This window comes from Dioscorea cayenensis, chromosome 4 (assembly GCF_009730915.1).
Source record: "Dioscorea cayenensis subsp. rotundata cultivar TDr96_F1 chromosome 4, TDr96_F1_v2_PseudoChromosome.rev07_lg8_w22 25.fasta, whole genome shotgun sequence".
In the NCBI taxonomy this organism is placed as follows: domain Eukaryota; kingdom Viridiplantae; phylum Streptophyta; class Magnoliopsida; order Dioscoreales; family Dioscoreaceae; genus Dioscorea; species Dioscorea cayenensis.
The window spans coordinates 21,756,315-21,769,469 of NC_052474.1; the positions used below are offsets into that span (position 1 = coordinate 21,756,315).

Consider the following 13,155-nt stretch of genomic DNA (forward strand, 5'->3'; position numbering starts at 1 on the left):
ATGGCCAAGTAATTAAATTTAGTTTACTATTGTGATTATAAAACACTTGATGAGGGTCACGTGCAATGGAGATATTTATTATTTTATTGCCACTTTTTGCCCTTGTACCATATTTTTTTCTCTACTTGCAAGGAAAAGTATTTACATATATTTTATGGACCACATAAATAATTAATTAATTAATGCAAGTGGATCTATCCTTTGCAGTTGGGATTGAGATAAAATTAAAAAATAAAAAAAAGGAAAATTTTGAAAACTAGGGTTTAAGGTTGTCCCATGTGATTGGCTTTTGGAGAAACCCAAACCTTGGGGACATAATTATTATTAATTTTAAAAAAAATCTTAATTTTATTTTATTTATTTTAATGAGTAGTTTAAAATCAGATTTGGTCATCCGGGAAATAAAATTTTCGGCAAATAAAACTTCTTGATATACCCTCAAATTTTTTATTTTACAAAATAGGTCAAAAACAATTTTTATTTTTTGTGTGGTTTTTTAACATTTTATTATTATGATTATTGTTTCCAAAATTTAGGCATATGAAATTTAGTTAAAATGTTGAATAGTTTATCTTAGAAATATGAAGAGATTAATAATACTCCAAAATTGAATAATTAAAGTGTTTGCCTAAATTTTTAATTTTATTGTTAATTTATTAAACTTCTCATGAAGTTAAATTTTTAGTCAGGGTAGTTTTTAATTCATAAGATGCTTGGTATATAAATTTGGGAGAAAAAAGACAAGTGTGAGGAAAGAAGTAGGTTGCATTCAATGAATCAAATAAATAAGTGTACTCTGTGAGACCACTTGTGAGAGTACTTGTTGGCAAATTCAACTTAAATTTTTTTTTTATTGTTATTCCACCTTAATTACTAAGAGGGAATGAAACTTTTTATTTTATTTTATTTTTATTTTTTATATGAGAGTCAAGTGACTTTCTGTTTAAATATTATCAAAATAATTTGAAATTTTTAATTTATATACTAATCTTATATATTTATGCTTAGAGAATAGATTAATATTGGACGGGCAACCATTGTTTTTAAACTTACAAATTTAATAAATTAACAAAAAATAATATAATAGAAAAAATTCCTAAAAGAAAATCTTTTTAGTGACAAGTCAATATTTTGTGCGGATGGAGCACTTGATAGGATTGCTCAAAGCCATATTGATTCATAAAATAACTTGAGGCCATTTCTAATATATATATATATATATATTAAAAAAATTAATATTTTTTTTTTACTTTTACAGATAAGTCATTATACATCATACATGAGATATGATTCGCCCTATCAACCTCTCACATGGGACTTTTGTATCTTATTATTAAACTCTACCAACATTGGCAAAAATGGATAATATTTAATAAACAAGCAAGTGATTGGAAATCACATAAAGCAAAAGAAACAAACTACTTTAAAAGCCATCCACAAACAATATAGTAAATATAAATAAATTTTTTTGAAAAAATCAAAGTTGGAAATTTTAGTTTTTAAGGTTGGTTGGTTGAATCCAATATCATATCATATCAGGCATAAATAGCAGCTTATCCATTTTATTATTTTTGTTAAAAAAAAAAAAAAAACATAACCCAACGGGATTAGTTTTATTGAATAAAACGTTAATAAAAAGATTTAAAAGGCTCAAATTCAAGTTTTACTTGACAAAGTGGTAATAACGGGTCTTCAGTTGTGAGTGATGACTTGTAGTCTAAACCAGTGTTATTAGGTGAAGATGTATAGGTTGGACAATCAAATTTTTTATTTGTGCATACGTCTTTAATTGTATATGTGCTTGTCACATTTATAAAAAAAAAAAATAACAATAAGATAATCAACTCTATACTTTTCGTATTCATTCATTGAAAATCAAATAATCCAAATATTTTTTTTTTTTTTGCATCTATTGCATTAATGATTGTGCTTGTTAAATTAAATTCATTACTTTTCTTGAACGCTATATTTAATAAGTGAAAAACAAAATATGATTAATTGGAAAAATAATTAATTTTCTTATTAAATGTTTGTCGACATAAATCAAGTTTATACACCATGATCATGTAAGCTTTGTTGTTAAGTCTAATAGATAAGTCTTTATTATTAGACCCACATAGTATTATTTAAACCCACCATGATCAACACATGCATATGTTTATACACATTAAAAGATTGCATTTGACCATCGTGCCAATTTATGGTTCAAAAATTAAGTAATCAATAGCCTCTAAAGTCTAATTAAAATATATATATATATATATATATATATTTCCTTTGTGTTAAAACAAATAGATAGATGTGAATGATTAAGTTGTTAGGCGGAAAAGATATATCAAAATGATTTTTTTTCTCTTCTTTAAAGGGAAAGTAACTTAAAGTCCTCAGCCCATTGACTTTGGTAACCTCTCCATATATCAGTCCCTCATTTTCAGCTGAACTTTATACATGACCCCGTAGACTAAATTTATAATTGATAGAAAAATCAATAATATAATTTATGATAAATATATATATATATATATATATATTTTTTTTTTTGGCACCAAAGGAGTCTATAAACTAACAGCATTGTCCCACTATAAATATAGTATTAGAATGGGACAATATTCAAAAGTCATGAGTTCAAATCCCGTTAGATGCTGATAGTAGGCTTCCTGTTGTGAGTTTATGTTTGTAATCCGAGCTCCGTTTTTTCCCGTACAAAGTGTAAATTAAATTCATACCTCATGTGCATGTCTTTAATAATACTTGTTATTTTTGTTATTAAAAAAAATTGCCCAAGACCACCCTATTCTGGTGGTGGTCAAATCATAGATGTACTAACTCGAATCCCTTGAGAAAAAAGAAAAATGGTATAAATTCGAAACTCATGTAAAATATTAACTCTGTAAAAGTTTGAACTCTTTGCGTAAACTTTACTTAAAGTGAGGGGCTCATAAGATATTAATGCTAAACATGCTTCTCAACTAATGAAGGGCTTGCCCCCTTTGTTAATTTTTTTTAAAGAAACTCTTAACACTATTATTAAGATTAATGGCATTGGTAATAATAAATTAGAAATCTAGGCCCTTTACTAATTATAATAATCATAAGTTATTCTGATATACATAAATATTGCTTTCTATCCTTGCAATAATTCTGTTATATGACATTTCACTACTCATTTATTATCAAGTTTAAGAATTATATAGAAAAATAAATAATACTATTATTAGAAAATTTAAAAAATTACAAAGAGTCTAAAGTCTCACATAATTGACTAGATGAGAAAAAAAATTAAAAAAAATAATTTTTTTTTATGATATTTTACTCATTTAATATTAATTTTAAAAAAATATATAACCACCGTCCAAAACAAAATAAAACCCTTCCGTGGAAGCAATCACATGTGGATATCATTTATTCTAGATATGAATATCTCCGTCCAAACTTATATATATATATATATATATATAATCCCAAGAAGCAATCCCATGCAGAGATAATTCACAATACCCTTTTTAATTTTTTTTTTAATTTCTTTGCTCTAAATTTATAAAAAAAATATTAAGGAAATATTAGTCAATTCCAATAATAATGGAGTTAATTTTTTTTTTTTTTAAAAAAAACCTGTCATTGAGTGTTTAGACAAATCACCCAATAACAAACATAATAAAAGTCTAAGGATGATGTAAATTTGGCATTATATATGGCTTAGCAAATGCTCTTCATACTTGTTATTAGTTCCATCAAGAGCATCTTAAGCACAACAAATACTTAATTTTTTAATTCATTTTTCAAAGTATTATTTGTATATTTCTAGAAATTCATACAAGTTGCTTTTATTGTATTTATTATTAAAACATGGAAACAAATTATTAATCACTTTAAAATTTTAATAGTTTTAAATTTTTTATTAATTTTATATTAAATAATCAATTTCTTTGATGGAAAAGGGTATACTTTTTTTTTATACAAAACAAATACCCCTATTAGAAATAATATGAAATAAACTAATGTTTAAAAAAAAAAAAAGAGTACAACCTTTTTTTCCCCTTTTTCTATATTTTTTGGTGACAATTCAAAGTCAGGATAAATAGTCAAAGATTTACAAGGAGCAAGCTACAAAGAATTATTATTAACATCATTATTAAATGTATTATCTCTAGAATTTAAGTTTCATGAAAGTGGAAATATAAATTTCAAGCACAATACTCTGAAAAAAAATAGCAATGTTATATATAATGCTTACTTTCATCACATTTACATCTTTTTTTTTAAAAAAAAATTATCAGTGAATAAATGTTCAGAATGTTCATAAATTTCAAGCTAAGCATAAATTTAAAGCAAGTGAAGAAAGAAACACAAGTATTACTGAAATCACTTCCTTCTACATTTCTAAAAAACAGTCTCTGAAAAACATCAAAGTACTGCCACTGTTCATATTATTATTCATCACACAAACAACCTACAAAAAAACATCGAAAACGATCACTGTCGGCCAAGCACACACATAAACATTATGCGATGAAGACGGCATCACTCGAAAGCTTTCAGGGAATGGTTCACACAAGTAAAGCCTCCGTCGACAATGAGGTTCAGCGCGCTAATGTATCGAGATTCATCGCTTGCCAAGTAAAGTGCAGCTTGTGCTACATCATTCGGCATAAGATCGACACCTTTCAAATTAGCATGACTGCTAATGAAAGTAAGAAAACCCTCCAGTGCATCTTCAGACCTCTCACTCTCCGGCAAATGAGGCATCGAGAGACCTGTCGGCACTGCATAAGGAGAGACACAGTTCACACGGATGCCGTGCTTTCCTAGCTCTGTTGCCACACTCTTGGTGAGACCCACCACCGCGTGCTTTGAAGTCGTATACCCATGCGGTCCTGCACCACCGATAACACTTGACACACTAGCCATGGAGATTATCGAACCTTTTTTTTGTGGAATCATGATGCGTGCAGCGTGCTTCATTCCGAGGAAGACACCACTCAAATTGACGTCCAACACGCGTTTGAACTCGTTAAAGTCCACATTGCGTATGTCGATCACTTTGTTGCCTGTGATCCCTGCATTGTTGATCATGATGTCGAGGGTGCCGTACTTCTCAGCTGTGAAGTCAACTGCCCGGCTAACATCTTCTTCGATGGTAACATCACAGTGGATGAAGGCAGCATAGTTGTCGCCGCCTAGAGACTTAGAGAGAGCTTGGCCAAGGTCATCTTTCACATCAGCAATGCAAATCTTAGCACCATGTTGCCGAAAAAGCTTGCAGATGCCCTCACCGATACCAGAAGCTCCGCCAGTTACAAGAGCAACTTTGCCTTCCAACCTTGAAAAAATAGATAGAAGATATAAGGGTCAAGCATATCTACCACCAACAGCAGTGTTCGAGTAGACGAAATTTTAATTAGAGGCAAATCAGTATCAAGACATTACAAATTGAAGGATAAAATAGACAAATGGAAATCCAAATCTTGATGCTCTTTTGAGATAAGATACACAAATAAATTGAACATTCTATCACATAAGAAAAAATTAATGTAAAAAAGAAAGGCTATGCTATCCATGTTCTTAAGAAATTAACATAAGAAACTTCATAAAAGGATTTGAATAGGAGAACATGATTTCAAATCTCTAAGAACTCTATACATTCAAATGTGACAGATAAAGTGAAAGAAAAGGGTATGAAAGGTAAAGGCTAAAGTTTATATAATTTTCACTTGTAGTATAAATATACAATGATTCTATGGACAAAAGATATAAAAGAATTTCAAGAACTACAATTCTACAAAAATTGCAGAGCTTAACAACATAATCTCAACTTCACAAAATCTGATTCAAGATACAAAACTTTAAAATATTTCCTCACTTCATCTCCTCTGGAAACAACTTGAACCAATAAATTATTTACAATATTTATACATAAATAACAAATGCATAGTAAGAACATCAGTATGCAGCTTGTAGCATTCAAGTGAACACAACAATTGGCCTTGTCAGGGGATTAGGAAAAGAAAAATGTACATAAATGGTCGGCAAGTGTGTGTTTACTTGTGCATTAATGTGTGAGTGCATGCATGTTTTGACCCATGAAAAGCATTTTAGAGGACTTGGTGAACTAATTTTTGTTCAACAGTTGCTCTTTCCCAACTTCAAGCTGAATGACATTTAATAAGGAGTTTAGATTTAAAATGTTCAAAAATTTGAGCCCATTTTGAATGGGGATTAGAAAGACATTTGTGGCAATCTTTCTATAAATTGTAAAGTGATTCAATAACATGTTAAAATCAACAGTCAGTGCAGAACTAATAAAAAAGTAGAGCATTATTATCGCTCAAAAGTGTAACCAAATTTTAGTAATAAATTACAAGTAAAAACACTAAGCAATACACATAAATGCCATTGATTTAGACAAAATAAGACTGAAATCATAATAAATCAAGTTAACATCACTATTTAATTCAACAATTGGAAGCGCACATAGACACAAAACCTTCATCTTCGAATGCTAAGTTATATGAACAAAAATACTCCAAAAAAAAAAAAAAATGTTTGGAGGACACTCTCCACTTTGTATAGCAGCTTCACCATCCTCACATCAAAATATAATTATGATGAAAGCCTCTGATCTATGATTTCTTTCTTCAGTCCATAGCGCTCAAAGTAGTCGATCTCCTTATCCTCTTCTCTAATACATAACTAAACCCCACACGCCACCAATCACAAACTGTACCCACATTTGGCCTAAAAGCACTCTTCTTCATTTCAAATTAGCTTTCTTTATCTTATTCAACTTTTGTTATTAGCTACACTACTAAGCAGAGGTGGTCTTTATACCCTCAATAAGAAGCATAGACACAGATTGAAGCAAGACATCATACACTTGTACCTTTACATGGTTTCAGGCAGTGAATTATGTGTAATTTCACTAAGAACACTAACAGCATGACTTTTTTAGGCATAAACAAAGGCAAGCATCAAGAAACCATTGCAAATCATTGTGTATCACTATCTGAATATTATTTCTCCTTCGTAGCATACCACTGAAAAATCTCACTATTACTCAAAAGGTTAGATACACAGGAATTCCCCTCCAGATTACAGTAAAAAAAAAAAATCAAACACAAAAGAAATTCTTAAAAAGAGATTTCCAAGTAGAGTTCTGATACAAACTTGGTATCTTGCAATCTTAGCTTTTACAAAACATATTGAAACCAGATTCACTTGAACAACAATAACAAAGATTCTATGTTAAAATTTTTAGAAAAAAAACATGCCTTTTTTTGTTGTTGATACAGCAATTAGAGACCAAGAAAACCAGAAAAGAACACAAATTTAACTTCAAAAAGACTAATTGAATAGAAAAGTGAAAACATGGAGGAGAAAGGAGAAATCTTTGGGAGTGTCTACCTTTGTGAGGAGGTTGAAGATGCCTCTCCACCACTAGACATGGCTTGAAACTCTTCTTGGATCTCTCTCTCTCTCTCTCTCTCTCTCTCAGAGTCACAAAGCTGAAAAAGGAAAGAGTTTGGCAATATCATTGACTGTAATGTGATAAAATAATAATATATATATATATATATATATAATATAATATAAAATATAAAACAAAAGCTCAAGAAAAGAGAAGAAAAAAAGTCAATTTTTTAATAAATACAATAAAATAATAAATAGATCAAATGAAGATAACTACACTACCTTAGAAACTCCACACAATGTTTCTCCAACAAAGGCATAATAATATATAATATAATATAAAACAAAAGCTTAAGAAAAGAGAAGGAAAAAAAAAATCAATTTTTTAATAAATATAATAAAATAATAAATAAATCAAATGAAGTTCACTTCTAAATTTCTAATAGGACCTCCACCCACTGTTTGTAAAAAAAGGCATCACTTTGGAAGAGACAGTGAACAAGTGGTTTAAATATTAATATTTTATAGTTTCACAATTGACACTTGTACACTTGCACTGTTATGGTTCAAGTTTATTTTTTGTGGTATTATTAAATTATCTTTTTAATAAAAATATAAGTGCTTAATAGAAATATAACTATTAACTTTTTTTTTTCAATTGATTAGATTTTTAATAAAATAAATTTAAAGAAAAACTTGTTATTAATCAAATAATAGAATTCTTAAACATAAAAAAAAAACAGTGGGCATTAAATGAAATCCTACCAGAAAAACACTAAACTAATAATATATTAGTTATATATAAAACTAATGTTGAGAAAGATAGAAAATGAGTAAATCATTTATATATATAAACCTCCAAAAAAAAAAAGGTCACACTCTGCTAATAAATGCACTGTATAATCACTTATCAACTGGAAGGTCTTATCCCCTACATTTCTAAATGAAACTAGAAGAATAGTATTTTCTGAAAATATATATATATATATATATATATTATAGTCATAGTTTCAAGTTTGATATAATTATTATATCCCATAGGAGTGATCCACAATTAGTGACAATCCCTCTTTTGCCCATCTCTATTTCAATGAAAAAAGGAAACTAAAGCTCTCATTTTTTTTTTTTTTTTCATATTTCTTACAATTCATCCACGAATAGTGAAAATTTCTCTTTTGACTATCCCTATTTTGATGAGAGGAAATTAAAACTCTTTATTTTTTGTTGAGTAGTTGCTCATAAATCTTGAATGAGCCTCTAAAAATTTAATTAAATAAACAAATTTTTATTCTATGTCTCCCGCCTGTATATCCTCATTTAACTTTGGTAATTAAATAGAATTAACTTTAATGAATAACTAATAGATCTCTCTTTATTCAATTATTCTTTCTTTTCTTTCTGTTAATAAAAAAATAAAGCGTATTATTCTGGTAGATTAAAATAAAATTCCCATGGCTTTTGTTATTATGACCTTCATAATCATGATTTTTTATTCTTTCCAGACATTTGAGCAAATTATCTTGAAAATAAAACAAAGATTTTGAACAATGACCATTGTACAACAATTTTAAAAAAGAATGTAGTGCAACTTGGTAGCACGGTTTTTCTGAATACAAAATATCACATGTTCAAATCTTGTCATCCCTACTTATTATTATTTTTATTCTTTAGAAAGTAAGGAGGGATTAATTTAAATCAATTAAAATCCAATATAATTTTGAATTATTCCAAACTATATGTATATGTAATAACCATCAACTAAAATGAGACAATATGCAATATTAGTACATACTCTAAAATCTCAATAGTTAATAATGCACATAAATATGATGTTATTGAGCTATGCAACTCTTTCATACATATCATTTATTTAGTATTAGAAACTTGAGTTATTTAAATAATTGATTTCGAATGCGGATTCAAATAATAATAAACATCTATTTAATTTGAAGTTTTTACAGGGTATCTATGTAAAAGCTCTAAATTAAATATCCGAGGACTAAAACATAATAATAGTCTTGCATCATTTAGGGCTCCATTTTGGGAACTAGGGTTTCAGTGTCGTCATGAATCCTCTCACGCTTGTGAAGCGAATTCAGAAGATAAACTCAACCGAGGCTTCGCTTGGGATCTCCGACGAGGCTTCATGGCACGCCAAGTACAAGGATTCCGCTTACGTCTTCGCCGGCGGCATCCCCTACGACCTCACCGAAGGCGATCTCCTCGCTGTTTTCGCCCAGTGAGCCTTTTTCATTCCCTCTCTTTCATTCACTCACTTTCTTGCTGGTTTTGTGATTTTAGAGTTTGGATGATTTACCATTGTTTTTTATTGCCTTCTTGAAATGCATTGATTGATCCAATTGATTCTGAATTTAATGTTCTTTTATGTGAACAATTTGCATATATGTCGTTGAAAATGTTTGCTTTTTTTTTTTTAAAAAAAAAATACTAAATGGAGCCTGTCTGCTTGAGATTTTTTGTGATTTATGACTTGTTTGATGAATTTGTAGATATGGAGAGATTGTTGATGTTAATCTTGTGAGAGATAAGAGTAGTGGGAAGTCCAAAGGTTTTGCCTTTATTGCATATGAGGACCAGAGGAGCACGATCCTCGCTGTAGGTTTGTTGTCTGCTATAACTATTAATTTGATTAAGAGAAGTAATAAAAATGAAATTTTTAATGACATTTTGCAATTGTCTTTGTCCACATAATCTGTTGTAGATAATCTAAATGGGGCGAAGATTCTTGGTCGAATTATAAGAGTGGATCATGTGAGTAACTACAAAAAGAAAGAGGAAGAGGAGGAAAATGATGAAGAGAGAGAGCGGAAGCGGGAGGCGCGTGGGGTCTGCCGTGCTTTTCAAAGAGGTGAATGTAACAGGGGAGCTTCATGCAAATTTTCTCATAATGAACAGGTTAGTGATTTTATTCTTGAAAATCCCTATAGGCTTCTTTTAGAAATTGGGTTTTATTAATCAAATTGGAGCAGTCAGTAGACCAAGCATGGCCTAAAATTATCCATTTCTACCCCTTTCTCTGTAGTAGAAAGATTCAATAATTAGTACTTATCTGTTGCTTGCAGGACATTATTGATTTGGGTTGGAAAACATTGACATGTTAGTATGTTACCTTCGAACTGCCTGTTTAATATTCATTGTTAACCTTATCTTTCGTGTGTCATTATCCTGTTTGAGAACAATCTATCATTAAAAGTAAGCTCAAACATCTTTGGGAAAACAATTAATGACTAACACAACGGAGATAAAGGCTCATTTGTCTGTGCACAACAGCAACAATGGTGTGGTAGATCAAATAGAACAAATACCATTCTGAACCAATGAAACCTTCTTGGTGTCCAAAAATCCTTTCAAATGAATTACTTCAAGCAAAATTTCTTATTTATATAGTTATAGGAGTTTTCAATGATTTTGAAATGAATACACCTTCTGATATTTGGGCTTGTCTGCAACAGCAATACTATTGATAAAATTTCTATATTTGATAATGTATTACTTTTCCACCAGTTTATATATCTACTTCTTTCAATCTGAGTATCAAGATTTTGGTGGGCAGATATGCAATTTGGTTGGTTTGTAGGAACTAAAATAATATTTGTTTTGTTAGTGCATCCTATGTTTTCTTCTCCATAAGTTTAACTTGTCAACAATTGTCTCATTAATGATTAACTGAAGCTTATAGGTTTCCTAAATGTTTTACAAAGCACCATTGAGTGCCAGTCTTAACATTTGATTCCGGTAGTGATTTCGTCTAAAGAATTAGTATTCTTGGAACAGAGCAGATCTTCTTTCTGTGGATAAAGTAGGCTCAATAATCTTGTAGTTTCCTAGTCTTTCTTGGTTCTAAAATACTTGATTTTACTACTTAATTATGGGATTCTTCTTTATTGTAACTTGGGAATAAGCTTGTTTATTTATTTATTTATTTTTGAAACTCAGTGAATGTGTTGAATCCCCTACTAGTTAATTTTTGAATGAAAAAACTCTCCCTTCAAAAATTAAATCATTGATCTAGAAGTTTATGTAGTTTCTTTGTGCATGTCCCTGTTCCATCTGAGCACTACCAATGCAATTTGCATCCTGTGAATGGGTTCTGGTATATTTTGCCTTTCTAGTTTCTGATCAATACAGTTTTGATGGCCCATATTGTTTATCACACTTCCAGTATGTACTTTACACCAATTTACTCTTGTCAACTTAGTTCACTTGTTGATCAATACAGTAATTTCAGCTGATATGCCACTATGCCATCCTTCCCCCTCGGTTTACCTGCAATTCATTTCTTATCACATTTGCCATAACCAAGCTGCACAAATGATTCTTCTCTTGAAGCAGGGATTTCCAAATTTGAACAGCTTTTGTCTATGCTTAGAAGAAATGGTAATCAGACCATGCAACTTTGGTTACTTGGAAACTCATTGTGTTTAGCCAAGAGAAGTTTCTGTGAAACATTGGTTCATTGATAAATTCTTTATGAACTTCCATGTCTTCCAATGCCTTGACATCCATCAGAGTGATTGTGACCTTAATATTATTTGCCTCAAGAAACAATCGTCTAATAGGCAAATGTGCCAATCTTATTTTCCTTGTTGCTGTATACTAGAAATTTCGCACTTCTAGACCTTAATGAGGATCAAAATATGGTAATTAAAAATGTGGTTGGTCAATGCATTTGAAATAAAATAAAGTAATATCGTTTCGGCTCTTCACTAGTGTTTTCCTTCATGATGCCTTTCTTAGTTACTTACTAATGTTTCTCCATGTATAATTTCAGCGAAGTGCGAATACTGGTTGGGGTCCCAAAGACAGCGATTCCAGATGGGATAATGATAAGTATGAAGGCCCTCCTAAGAGCCACAAGACTTTTGATGAACAGAAGCCTAATGCAACATTTAAAGACCGACGGTCGTCTTTATCTGCAAGAAATGAAAATGAAGATAATAGCAAGGAGAAACAAAGGGGACTGAGTTCTTTGAAGGATCGTGATAAACAAGGGTCGTACAAGAGTTTTGAAAAGCAAAGGCACGAAAGGGATTCAGATGATGACAGACATCGGCGAAGAACCGAGGATCGCTCAAGAAGGCACAGACATGATTCAGATCATGAGGATGATCGAGGTAGAAGAGGAACTGAGAAGCAATCACGGGATTCACGGCATGACAAGAACTCTCCACCCCCTCATCGGGGAGAAGATAGAGGACATCAAAGGAGGAGAACAGAAAGGTAGAGTAAATGTTTTACAATGAACCAAATCATGCGAGAAATTTCTGTTTCTAATCAACTGCTACTCATGTATTCATATGTTTGATTTTGGACATTGAGTGGATAAATTATCATGTATCTTGTTGATCATCATCTCATATGAAAGTCTTGAATCATTTCGGAGAATACCCATATTAAACTCTGGCTATTCAATGGGAAAATGTGTGAAATCAGAGTTACATATATATGGTTTTTTTTTTCCATATAAAATAAAAATATTATATATGTAACATTTACATACGCCGAGAAACCGGAGAAGTAATGTCAATAATTTTCTTGGGGGTGGCAAGTAGAAACTATATATATATATCTGCTCTATTTTCTACAGGTTGACAACAAGGTCAAAGGGATCTGTTAGAAGCCAATGACCAATGCTTCTCATCCAACCACAAAAGACAAAACAACCAACCGTTATTAACTGCCACAAATCACCAAAGAAAACTATATATATATACAATCCAATCCCTC

The 13,155-nt window shown here is 30.6% G+C and overlaps 2 protein-coding genes across 2 annotated transcripts; one reads left to right on the forward strand and one right to left on the reverse strand.

Moving 5' to 3' along the window:
• Nucleotides 1-4,322: 4,322 nt before the first annotated feature.
• Nucleotides 4,323-7,546, reverse strand: LOC120258890 (zerumbone synthase). Its single transcript, XM_039266352.1, has 2 exons — nucleotides 7,402-7,546; nucleotides 4,323-5,320 (listed from the first exon to the last, which is right to left on the reverse strand). Exons 1-2 carry the CDS (start codon nucleotides 7,530-7,532, stop codon nucleotides 4,522-4,524), a joined length of 930 nt encoding a protein of 309 aa, XP_039122286.1. The 5' UTR covers nucleotides 7,533-7,546; the 3' UTR covers nucleotides 4,323-4,521.
• A 1,892-nt stretch (nucleotides 7,547-9,438) lies between these two features.
• On the forward strand, nucleotides 9,439-12,870 carry LOC120258889 (zinc finger CCCH domain-containing protein 25). Its single transcript, XM_039266351.1, has 4 exons — nucleotides 9,439-9,646; nucleotides 9,918-10,027; nucleotides 10,130-10,323; nucleotides 12,200-12,870. Exons 1-4 carry the CDS (start codon nucleotides 9,474-9,476, stop codon nucleotides 12,650-12,652), a joined length of 930 nt encoding a protein of 309 aa, XP_039122285.1. The 5' UTR covers nucleotides 9,439-9,473; the 3' UTR covers nucleotides 12,653-12,870.
• Nucleotides 12,871-13,155: the final 285 nt, after the last annotated feature.

Excerpts from the sequence above, each read along its gene's own strand:
- LOC120258889 (XM_039266351.1), top strand. The coding sequence starts at position 9,474 with ATGAATCCTCTCACGCTTGTGAAGCGAATTCAGAAGATAAACTCAACC. Across the intron at positions 9,647-9,917 it reads CTCCTCGCTGTTTTCGCCCA|ATATGGAGAGATTGTTGATG; the intron begins GTGAGCCTTTTT and ends ATGAATTTGTAG. Across the intron at positions 10,028-10,129 it reads GAGCACGATCCTCGCTGTAG|ATAATCTAAATGGGGCGAAG; the intron begins GTTTGTTGTCTG and ends AATCTGTTGTAG.
- LOC120258890 (XM_039266352.1), bottom strand. The coding sequence starts at position 7,532 with ATGATATTGCCAAACTCTTTCCTTTTTCAGCTTTGTGACTCTGAGAGA. Across the intron at positions 5,321-7,401 it reads TCTTCAACCTCCTCACAAAG|GTTGGAAGGCAAAGTTGCTC; the intron begins GTAGACACTCCC and ends TATTTTTTCAAG.